Source organism: Urocampus carinirostris, chromosome 8 (genome assembly GCF_059441175.1).
Source record: "Urocampus carinirostris isolate Australia breed hairy pipefish chromosome 8, RoL_Ucar_1.0, whole genome shotgun sequence".
NCBI lineage: Eukaryota > Metazoa > Chordata > Actinopteri > Syngnathiformes > Syngnathidae > Urocampus > Urocampus carinirostris.
This window is the reverse complement of record NC_142356.1, coordinates 27,017,430-27,029,651: the sequence shown is the minus strand read 5'-3', so window position 1 is coordinate 27,029,651 and position 12,222 is coordinate 27,017,430. Positions and strand designations below refer to the sequence as shown.

The following is a 12,222-nucleotide window of genomic DNA, read 5'->3' as shown; positions in this document are numbered from 1 at the left end:
AGAAAACACCTTTCCAAATGCTTGAATGCAGAATTGTGTATGTGGCTTCTTGTAAAGACTATTCCTCATTCTCCTCTTCTTCCTTTCCTAACATCCACACATCCCTTAGATTGCATTTAAAATATAAAGATTAATTGCTTGGGAAATTTCGTGTGAATGCTGAAAAGCGGCATAGAACGTTTCCAATAGCACCCCCTCCTGCCTGTAACTGGCATCGGCGAACCACATCACAATTTAAATTTCCCTGTATGAAAAAATTGAAAAGTAATTGCCCCGTTCTTTGCCTCCCAAAAATATCAAAATGCACCTTAAAGCTATAAAACACATCACCGGGAAAACAAGGAGTGGGGCTTTGTGTTAGCGCCTCTAGCGATACTTATGTACAGTTACAATTTACATTTACATCATTTACAAGTTTTGTTCAACTTCTATTTTCATGATTGTACATTCGTCTAAAGTTCCCATTAAGCTAGTAGGGGGTTTTGGGGTTTTTAAGGGTTATTGATCTATCTTCGTTATTCATTATCCATTATCCGTTATCGGTCAGTTCATAATACGCTACAAAGCCTAGGAGCCGGGACACTTACTCTCAGCCAAAAGGCCAAGCTAAGGTCCTAGCCCTAAAGCCTTGCTGCGATCATTGCGAATGCACCGTTCCCGGAGGTACTGCAATACCGGGCCGATTGTTTATGAAAAAAACAGAACAAACATTATGAGCAACATAAAGCCATGATTTAAGATTTTCGCTTATGGTATGCCTTGTATGTTAAGGCAACAAAGTTTTCAATTAAAGAAGGCGTCTAATAATATCCATGCATAATTCCACTCCTTCCGTCTGGCCTTCATCTTGTGTAGCCTGCTTGACCTTTCTAAGATCAGTGCATTTGTTTCCCTTCCCAGCCAAAAAGTCCCAAAAGTAGTTTTACCTGATTGGATGATGAGTTTTTTTTCCCCCTACTCTTCTTTCTGTTCTCTCTCGTCCTCTTAAAGATCCCTCGCCTCCTCTTGGGCTGTCTCTGCTCTGTTTTCCCCATTACCTGAGCTTTTTTTTTTGAGTTCCTTGAATGTCACACATGTTTGTTTGCTGACCGGCGTCCCTTCTTTTGTTAGAACAATTTTATCAATTTGAGCGTACTGCGCTTGTTTCGTGCCGCTCGCCTCATCAAACTGCTGCGCCAAGGAGAAACCATCCGCATCCTTCTGTGGACCTTTGTGCAGTCCTTCAAGGTAAGTGTTAGAGCAGGGGTCAGAAACCTTTTTGACCAAGAGCCTTTTAAGCATAAATATATACAGTGAAGAAAAAAGGTATTTGAACACCTTGCTATTTTGCTATTTCTCCTATTTAGAAATCATGAGGGGTCTGAATTTTTTATCGTAGGTGTATGACCACTGTGAGAGATATAAACTAAAAAGAAAAATCCAGATCCAATGCATGATTTTTCTAACGATTTATTTGTGTGATATATTACAGAGGTCAAACGTTTCCTGTAGTCTTTCACCAGGTTTGCACACACTGCAGGAGGGATCTTAGCCCACTACTCCACACAGATTTTCTCTAGATCAGTCAGGTTTCTGGGCTGTTGCTGAGAAACACAGAGTTTGAGCTCCCTCCAAAGATTTTTGATTGGGTTCAAGTCTGGAGACGGCCTGGGCCATGCTAGAACCTTGATATGCTTCTTACGGAGCCATGCCTTGGTTTTCCTGGCTGTGTTCTTCTGGTCGTTGTCGTGTTGGAAGACCCAGCCACGACCCATCTTCAATGCTTAGGGAAGGAGGTTGTTCCCCAAAATCTCACAATACACAGCCCCAGTCATCCTCTCTTTAGTCTAGTGCACTTGTCCTGTTCTATGTGCAGGAAAACACCCCCAAAGCATGATGTAGCAGATTACAATCAATTTTTTTTCTGTATCTTGATTACGTAACGCCGTTACATGTTTTCCGTTGCTCCCCAAACCTGGTGACATATTACAATACTCTAACACAGGGGTCACCAACTTTTCTGAAGCTAAGAGCTACATTTTGTTACTAATACATTTCTAAAATAAAACAAATGTTTTTACCATGTACTTGCTATGTTAGTACCAGGTTGTAATTATTTAGTTAAGTGTCCGGCAAGCCTGTTTACTGACAGGTGTGGATTTGTTGACAGGCTTTGCCGTACGTTTGCCTGCTCATCGCCATGCTCTTCTTTATCTACGCCATCATCGGAATGCAGGTGAGGTTAGAAGTAACGTTTGGCACTGAGTTTTTATTATGTTAGCGCTAAGGCTAACAATGTCATTGACTGGAACTTGTTTGTGTAGTTGTTTGGCAACCTGGCACTGGAGGAGGAGGGCGATAGCGCCATCGACCATCACAACAACTTCAGAACCTTCGTCATGGCCCTCATGCTGCTGTTCAGGTGACGTTTTGTGCGCTCACTGGTCAATTGGCTTGGTGGAATTACTTATTTAAGTGTGTGCAAACGTGCAGGAGCGCCACTGGCGAAGCCTGGCACGAAATCATGCTGTCATGCCTGGGAGGAAAAGAGTGCGACCCGGCCTCGGGCAACACAGAGCCTGAATGTGGCAGCACTTTCGCTTACACCTACTTTGTGTCCTTCATCTTCCTCTGTTCCTTCTTGGTGAGCGCAGCTTTTTCACTTAAAGGGCTTTCTTATCGGGTTACTATGAGATTTTGAAGGTCTTTAATGTGATTGCATTCTCAAAAAGTAAAAAACATTACATCTCCTATACGCCCTACTGCACTTAAAAAAATATATATATATAAATATACAGTGTCCCTTTACATATGAGATGATTCTGTTGTATATTTACAATAAAAGCCATCTTTTCATCCATGCATTCATTATTTGTTCCTCGATAAAGCTCGTGTCTAGAATTTCTTGTATCTTTCGCTTATAGTATGCCTCGTATATTAAGCCTTCCAAAATTTCCAATATATACTCGAATAGCTATAAAACTCATCTTCATGATTACTAAAAACGACAGGATAAATATGATTTTAACAAAATAAAGTATTATCCTGATTAAGTTTTAAAGTTTTACTCGAGTTTATTATGAACATTTATCATGGAGTAAGTTCGGCGTTTGGTAAATTTATGAGTGACACTCTGCATGATACCCCATTTTGGGAATACTAGTAAGAACCAATAGGTGGAACCAACGCCCATTACCAGAGACGGTATGTGGTGAGATGCCGATGAACTTGGATGTATGATGAAAGCAGCATAAAAAAATAAACTCGTCATTTAAGTCTTAGTCACACAGACAATATATAGAACATTTTTGCAACCAGTAGCGTCTTTTCTTTGTAGTCATCACACTAAATAGCAAACAATGCTAATGTTAGGCAATATCTTATAGGCTTAGGGTACGGCAGCTTTTTCTCAGCTGTGATGAACGTTCTGCATGGTTTTTTTCCCCCGCCAAAAAAAGGCCATTCTCGTCACAGTTAAACACTTGCTGCGGGATATAACTTTCTTCAGAAAGTAGTGAAGCGCTGCGTAAACACTTCCGCGGCTTTGGTATCGGCACTCGCTGCTTCCCCATGGAGAGTTTGCCAGTCCTTTTTGAGAATTAGGCCCTTTAGTGGTATAGTTTGGAAATATTTGTAACTTGGATTTTTTTTCTCGTAGGTCAGGCAAGATTATTGCTTGAAAGACATCTATTGTTTCATATTTTTTTTACCTAGAGTAGCTCATATGTACAGGTGCCACTATGTTTTGCCCTAAGATCCAACATGACTGGTTTTTGACCGTGTTTCGCTCTTGGCAGATGCTAAATCTTTTTGTTGCTGTCATCATGGACAATTTTGAGTACCTGACCAGAGACTCGTCCATCCTGGGACCTCACCACCTGGACGAGTATGTAAGGATTTGGGCTGAGTACGACCCCGCCGCTTGGTGAGTGAAACCTTCAACACGTGTTGATTGTGCAGGGGGAAAATGTAGATGCTAGAACAACTTATGAGGCAAAAGTAAATGTAATAAAAATTGGAAAAAAAACAGCCCAAAAAAAGAAAAGTGGATCAAAGTTTTTTTGTATTTTGTTATCATGTGTAAAAATATTTGCACAATAGTCAGCTGATTTGATTGATTAGAAAAGGAATTAATTTTGTACATTCATTTAACCTTCTCTTATTCTTAAATGACTATGTTGCTGAGCCCTATTGTCAATATTGCAAGCTGGAATTGGTCTTTGAAAGGTTCCGTGTGTAAGTTAATAACATCTACTGGTGAACTCAAAGTGTATTGAATTGCCCAACTTTGTTAATAAGCCCAAACTATTGAATGTAAACCTTGGGTCCATCACTACTGTAGTTGTAAGCGCCAACCAGGGCTGACTATGTTGGACGTTCTTGAGGTATCTGTAGAAGAAAAATGTTGGCAGACATGCTGTAATGGACAATGCTACCTGTTTTAAGCTAGGATTCTAAGAGTTTTTTTCAGGTCATTGACCAACTCCTGGGAGTTTTTTTTTTTAAGCAATTGTGAATATTTTGCCGATTCAACGATATAATTACTGATTTTTTTGTTTTTTTTAATTATTTTAGACTACTACATAGCTATATCCTGAGCTTAAATGTATCTGACATTGTTATGTGTTTTGGTACTCAAAGTACTTCATAAAAATCCGAAATGGGTGCAAGTTAGGGCAAGTAGCATCTCTGTGAAATAAATCAACAGGTAAGTCATAAATTGAGCAGTTAGCCTTGAGCAATAGCCACATGCTCACTGCCCCATTTGTAAATAACCTTTTACTTCCTTCCTGACACTGCAGGATCTCTTTCCAAACACACCTTCTTTTCCCCTTCCTCATGTCTGTGTGTGTGTGAGAGAGGAAGGCATTAGTCTTTGATACCTCTTTGAGGGTGTCATTGAATGCTTTTTCTTCTTCTTTGACTTGTGACGTGAGCTGTGTGACGTGCACTTAACCTCCCTTGTATCTTTCTTGCAGCGGGCGCATACATTATAAGGATATGTACAGTTTATTACGAGTTATCTCCCCTCCCCTGGGCCTTGGCAAGAAATGCCCGCATAGGGTGGCCTGCAAGGTTTGGACTGCACCCCCCACCCCCACTTCCTCGTATAAGCAACTTGTTAAGAAACGCAACCTGCTCGCCCATTTTATTTTCATTTTTTTAAGTAGACTGAAATGAGTGATGGATTTTTTTCGTTCACTCACCTGTTTTCGAGTCATCTCACCATCTATTTGTTGGTTTTCAGGGTTGGGGGTCTTTGATGTGAGGGTTGGGGGATACACTTGACACATTAAAGCATGCGGTGGCACACTGCACTCTTCGACTGATGTTTTGATACGTGTAAAAAAAAAACGTCGTTCAGTTTATTTATATCTGTGCTTGCTGTCTGAGTTTTGTCTGGGTAGGAGACAATTTTGGGGGGTCGTTGGTGTGGGTGACATGCATCTGGTCGTGGTTTTGTTTGTTAAGTTCATGACAAAACGTAAAGAGGAAGGGGTGCTAGCTGTTATCAGCCGTGCGGTGCCTAATCCTGCACTAGCTGTGTTACTTGCTCCATATTAGCAGAGCTAAGCTAATGCTGTATAAAATAAATCATATTAATAAAGGATTAAGTGTACATACTTAGTGCGCTTTAGACTGCAATGGATGCAGTTATTTGCGACCTTGTTACGTTTTGCGTTATCGCAAAATAAATAAATAATGCGATCTTCGGTAGATAAATGTACTTATTGTACTAAAAAGTTTTTATTGTTTTGAGTAAAATTAGAATAATAATTCCTAAATGCTTAATCGGTCATGTTAGGAAGTTGTTGTTTTTTTGTTTTTGTTTCATAATTTTTATCTTTCAAGAAACAATGAAGTAATTAAATTAATCATTGTATTATTTATTTAAATACTGGTTTCTTTATTTTACTTTCATTTTAACTTGTTTTATAATAACATAAAAACAATGATACCAAATAATACATAAATATTTAAAACCTAATGTTTAAATGCATTTAGAATCATAAAATTAATCTTTAAAATTAGAAATGTCTCTAAATTTGGACATTTTTTCTAGAGAAGATAAATTACCAAATGTTTTCGTTAATTTTCTTACTGGATCTCTAGCAGTGTATACATTCTATATACCTACAACAAAATATCATGAAAGTATTCACTATTTTATGTCCAATACAAACTAAAAAAACATATTATTTGCAATTTCTATAGGGCTTCCTGTATTACTAAGAGCAACACTTATGATGTTACATCTCTAGTAATATACATACACACCATATGTACTGCTACTATACTTGAATGATAACCGCACTATTAAATCTTATATTTTAGTAGTCATACTATACTCCTGAATGGATACACTCACACACTACTAAATGTGCAATACAACCTGTATAAAATAATGTATGTATTAAGTACTATGGCATGTATTTCTATAGCTACAATACACACTGTTATACATAAATTACTGTAGCTTCTGTACATACCAATGACAGTCCTATATGCATTATTCTGTATGTACAAAGAGAATTTCCTTTGTTGTGCGGATCCCTTAACCGCCTGGGTAGTCGGGGTTCCACCTCTGGTGGTGTGTCTTGGGCAAGTACAGTCTAATGGCTCCATCCCTTTCGAGGCTGTTTTTTGGTCTGGGGTTTGTCCCCTACATGAAACAGTACTGTTTCCATAGATACCAATAGCAAAAGAAGCCTCCTGATCTGATAAGATACAGCACCATCATCATTTGGTCGCTGTTGTTTTGAGGTGCATTCCGCTCTTTGGAGATGAGTCGGACCTCGGCATTGACGGGCAGTATCATGTTATAGTACAACTGGACTTATATTGTGTACTCTGTTATCACTACAATCTGTGCGACAGCTACTTCATGCAATATGTTTCCACATCTAGTATAAAGTCCCAGCTACCCGGTCGTGTGTTAGCATTAGCACGCTAACAAGGAGCAAGTAGCAGACCAAAATGTTTGAAACTAAAAAGTAAATGGCCAACACACCCACTCTGTTTGCGTCAATACAAATGGGAAGATTGTGTGTGCGTCAGTGTGTGTGCACGCACACATGTGTGTGCTGAATCAGTGAATCTACTGAATCAGTGGGTCTACTTCTTTCCAAATGTAGGGGAAAAGAGCCCAAAAAGACACAACCAATATATCCCCCTTCCCCACTCTTCCTCTTCTTTTTTCCTCCTCCCATCTTCTTCCTCTTCTCGCCATAGCAACCAACCACACGCTCATCACCACAGCGACAAACAACAACAATAACCTTTGTGTGTGTTTGTTTCCCTCTTTCCTTCCCTTGTGTCCTTTTGCTTGGTGTTCTTCCCCACCTCTTTATCAACCCTTCCATCTTTTTTGATTTATCCCCTCTGGCATCATTTGTTCATGTCTGTTGGGGTGATTGGATGTGTGCGTGTTTGTGTGTAGCGGCCGGATCACTTACACAGACATGTATCAGATGCTAAGACACATGTGTCCGCCGCTAGGCCTCGGGAAAAGGTGTCCCGCCCGGGTCGCCTATAAGGTAGACTTGCCCTGTCCCCCTTCTGTCCATCCCTTTTGTCCTTCCACTTCCTGTCCTCCCTCTGTGGTTAGTGGTTGTGGTGGTGGTGGTGCGCGATGTCCTCTGTTGGCGTGGGATCGGAGGGCGCCTGACGAAGCTTCTGTGGTTGCAGTGACGTGTGACGGTGGATTCCTTGGAAATATATTTTTTTACTTTTTTGGGCGCCTCAGACGTGACATTCAGGAAAAAAAATAATTGTGGGCGAAGCATACATCACGTGTGCATAAAATGCTAATATGCTAAACCTCAGCCCGTAAATTGTTCAAATTTTAATCACCATTTACTTCCCCCCCTCAAAAGAGAATATTGTATTTCATTCAGTCTTCATGCTGTACCAACTGCAGATGTCAGAGTGAAAAAACAATGTAAGTAATCAACTCCTAAAAATGCATTGAAAATGCAAAAAAAAAAATCTTCCATCCCTTCTAACTCCTTTCCAAACAAAATATGCTTACAAGTAGTTGGTTTTTGAAAACAGGAGCATGTGTGTACGATACATGCTAAATTACTTTAAATAATCAAGCCTTTACCACGCTCCTCCTTGTTGATAAACCAAGCTAGTCTATTAGTAACGATGCATCATCCTTGTTTATTTCCAGCCGTTTTTTTTCTTTTGCCGTTGAGTCGACTTATTGAGGTAATTAAAACAACCTAAAATTGAAGTGACAATATTCCATTCGCTAATGAAGGGGGAGAGGTTTTTCTCCACCACATGTTTTACTCAACTACAAGGTCCCGAGACTAGACGGGTAAGACGAGCGCTGGAGCGAAGCCTTCCCGTTGAGGTTAGAAACATGGCTGATGTTAAGTTTTGCAGGTGGGCCAAAGTGGTGGGGAAGCAGGAACTGAGGCAGGGGTTCTGAATAACAAAAGCAAACCTGCCGTTATCAAATTGGAAATGAAAATGCATGGAACAAATAACAAACACTCGGTCACAAAAGCATGAAGTGTCCAAACAAAACCAAACCTTGCATGACGCACAACAGAAACAAATACGGAAAAGCAATGAATAACGTAATAAACATATAAACAATTGGGCACCAAACTATGAATAAATTGTCCAACCCAGAACCAGAACAAATAAAACTGTCATAGCAGTGGACATGTAATGACCCCACAGCTGGCCCTCTTTTGTACAGTAGCAGATTGGGACTGGCTGAAAAAGGATGAAACTTGAGGGCGGGATGGGCCTTGACAAGGACAAAACCTGTGTTGGGGGTAAATTCTCAAAATACGTCCCCGGCACTCACTCATCCATTGACAAGATCCAGGACATGTCTCAAGGCATTCCTTGACAGACCTCTAGATATCAATTGAAAAATGTAGAGACTGCGTAACAACTGAAAAAAATGAATACATCGAGGAGTCAAGTGAATATAACAAGAAGTATTTACTTCATTTCAAGATACGGATAATCATAATGTGCAGTATTTAAAACTAAAAAAATGAAATTATTAAAATAATCAAATTTTAGCCAAAGTACTGGCAAACTAATACAACCATGACCACAAAAACAGTGACACGTTTCAAAATTCTAATGCAAGCCCATGAGTGCACCTTTGCTCAAAGGAACATCAACAACCCAATGTCCTGTACTTTTGTTTCTCACAAAGGTGAACTCTTTTTTTAATACCCTGCCGCAGATAATATTGCAATTATTTATAATTTGTGCTCGTTAACACTGACATTGGCCTTTCATGCACACGTTTTTTTCCTTAATCGTGACCGCGATTGAATTTTTTCCCGTGTCACATCTGAGGCTTTGTCTTTTATTTTTGTTATTGTTTTTGAGTGTCAGCCCTTTCCGTCAGGCCGCAAGAGCGAGGGAACAGAGAAGGGGAGCTTTGCCTCTCCATCTGCAACCTGCACGGACGCAAACACAACCTCACAACGATGCACACAAACGCGCACCACACACACGTGACGTGTGATGATTGACAAGCACCAATTTCTAGTCTCCGTGACGACATCATCCATGCCGACGATGCGGGTACAGAAAGAGCGGCAAAAGGCGCCTGGCTTCGGCCCTCTGGTTCCCTGGCTCCTGTGGATGGCGCTAAATCGCGCTCACACACACACACGCACACAGTTGACAGAAGGTAATGACACACTGTAGCTTTGGTAGTTTTTTTTTTTTTTTAACAAGCTTGAGTAAGATTGACAGTAGTTTGTACCTCGGACCACCAGGGTGTCCATTTAGCCCCCTTTGTAGGAATCATCTCCTCACTGCCTCTCTTTTTCTATTTTTCTTTCTTCATTTTCTTTTTTTCCTTGTGGCATCCAGATTCTAGTATTGCATCTGTTCCTATAAAATAATAAACACTGCTCTTCATATTTTGAACTGGAAGATCTCAAATGGGCAAAATAGCCGAGCCATGGGGATAAGGATCATTACTTATCATCACTTCACCATTTCAAGTATTTCAGCTCTTTATTATGTTTTGATGCAGGGGTGTCAATGTCAAATGGCCGGAGGACCAAATACAAAACCATGTCTACAAGCCAAAGGCTTTCTTAAATGATGCAAATGATCTTGTGAACTTAATTGAACCTACTGAAAACCCAACAAATATGTTACAATATGAACATATAAATAAAGCAATATTTTCTTAGGAATGTCAGAAATCTTAAACATCGAAAAGGCGTCCTTTATATAAAGATACCCATAACATGAACATCAGATGAAAAATGCTTGTTTTTTGTGAAACCATCATGAGCCTCACGTTTTCTACTTTAAACATGGGCTAAAATTACCTCGGAGAAAAAAAATAATGACAACTAAAATATTTTTGGATTGAAATACAATAAAATAAAGTGCAGATATCCATTAATCAAAAATAACAATTTTTATAAGGAAAAGTATAGTACAGTTAAAAAAAAAATCCCAATTCTGGTATATGATACAATAATCAATCAAGATCATCTCAGGGGCAGTAGAAAATCATCTCTTGGGCAAGCACAGATTTAAAATTTGTCTGATCATCGGTTTTACATAGATTAAATGTAATACTGGTGGTCACAAAAAGGGTGGAGAGAAAAAATATGCTGATTGTAAATGTGTAAAGTATAAATTTGAAAAATATTTGCGACAGACCTAACTTTTGCTTCAGTCTCTGACTGCGGACAGTGCAGAGTGGGCACTTCTTATTTCAGACACTATTTCAGGGTTAGGGTTAGGGTTAGAAGGCGTGGGGTGGGTTACGTCAGAGACAAAAGGCAGGGGAGGAAAAAAAGGCTCGGCTCGGCTGTTGCTTGGTGTTGTGCTTATTATTGTCTTAATTGGCTTCAAGGTATGCCGATAACGATGTCTATCAAATTCTCAAATATCGGTGCCGATAGTCGTGACACCTCTAGTATGTACTACTAAACATAATATATTGTGTATGCATAAATGCAATATGTTCGTCTTACACACGCTCAAATTACGTGTACTGATATACTTTTTATTCTATCATTTTCAATATGTATGGTGGATGTAAAAAGTCTACACAGCCCTACCAGGTAGTTAATATAGATATATTTTATGGTTATATTTACAAACCTGACATTGGAACAGTTTTGTTATTTTGAACGTCCAATATAGAGTGTTGTAGTCATTTTAAGGACAATGTTTGTACTTTTATTTACAGCATAAGTGGAAATGTGGATAAACAACATTTTATTTTTCTACTGTTATGACTGATCTAGGAAAACATTTTAACAACACAGTGGCAGGTCATTCTAACCCAAAGACAACAAGAGGGTTAAGAATCTGGTCGACTTCCACTTTTTTCATCTCAATCCCTCAGTTGTTATTTGATTATCTTTGAATTTGTTGACCTCATTCGTCCCTTCCTCAACATTTTATCCCATTTCTTCCATCTTCCCTGCACATCCCCACCTCCCTTTTCCTCTTCTCCCAAAACGGCCAGTAAGTGGGCCATGGATGGTGCCCGGGTTCTGTGGGCAGAGTTTTGATGGGTTTTGATGGTTCTGGCTACGCTATTGAAAAGATCGTCAGACTTGTCAGAAAGCCTTGGGTGGTTTCCCAGTTTGACTTCAGTCTCGTTAAGTCTTGTCTTGTTCTGTCCTTTATTTATTTATTTGTGTTTCTTTTTTTTAGTCCTCCAATATTCATGCACGCACACACATGCACACACAGGCTCACAAACACTTTTTGCTCTCCTTTTGGTGTTTTTGCAATGCTCTTTTCCATCGTCACTCTCAATCTTTTTTTCCTTTACTTCATGCTCATTTCACGACCCCCCTCATTCCTCTTGCCCTTCAGCACCACGACTTGCAAACAAAATTTCACATTTGCTCTCTACTATATTTGTTTTATCTGAGATGTAATGTAATTCCCTGCAAAATGTATATTTGCTTAGAATATAAAAACATGTGTGATTCAATTCTTAATCTTAAAAAAAAAAATCTGACCAAAAATGTTTTTTCTAAAATATAGTACATATGTGATTAAATTAAGTATTTATAATCTCAAATGTATTTTAAAACATCCTATATGCGATCAGAAAATAAAATGAAATAAATAAGGATTAGATTAAAAAGCAGAGTAGTACCAAAAAAAACCTTATTCAAAAATAGATCTTTTCTCATGGATTAGAAGAAAATAATAATGAAACTTGATATTCGTACAACAGCTACAATGTGCTTTATTATTCCTACCTAG

General features: G+C 39.1%; 1 protein-coding gene across 10 annotated transcripts in view; it reads left to right on the top strand.

The window, feature by feature from the left end:
- cacna1ab (calcium voltage-gated channel subunit alpha1 Ab) overlaps positions 1 to 12,222 on the top strand; it is a 145,784-nt gene that overhangs the window by 94,300 nt on the left and 39,262 nt on the right. For 8 of the 10 annotated variants that reach the window (XM_088342184.1, XM_088342183.1, XM_088342178.1 and 5 more), the window contains 6 exons: positions 1,111 to 1,227; positions 2,150 to 2,215; positions 2,304 to 2,401; positions 2,473 to 2,623; positions 3,777 to 3,904; positions 4,959 to 5,055. In XM_088342184.1, the coding sequence (XP_088198310.1) occupies positions 1,111 to 1,227; positions 2,150 to 2,215; positions 2,304 to 2,401; positions 2,473 to 2,623; positions 3,777 to 3,904; positions 4,959 to 5,055 (657 nt within the window). Of the gene's footprint in view, positions 1 to 1,110; positions 1,228 to 2,149; positions 2,216 to 2,303; positions 2,402 to 2,472; positions 2,624 to 3,776; positions 3,905 to 4,958; positions 5,056 to 7,420; positions 7,518 to 12,222 lie in introns of all 10 variants that reach the window. The other 2 variants (XM_088342174.1, XM_088342172.1) reach the window with 1 other exon arrangement.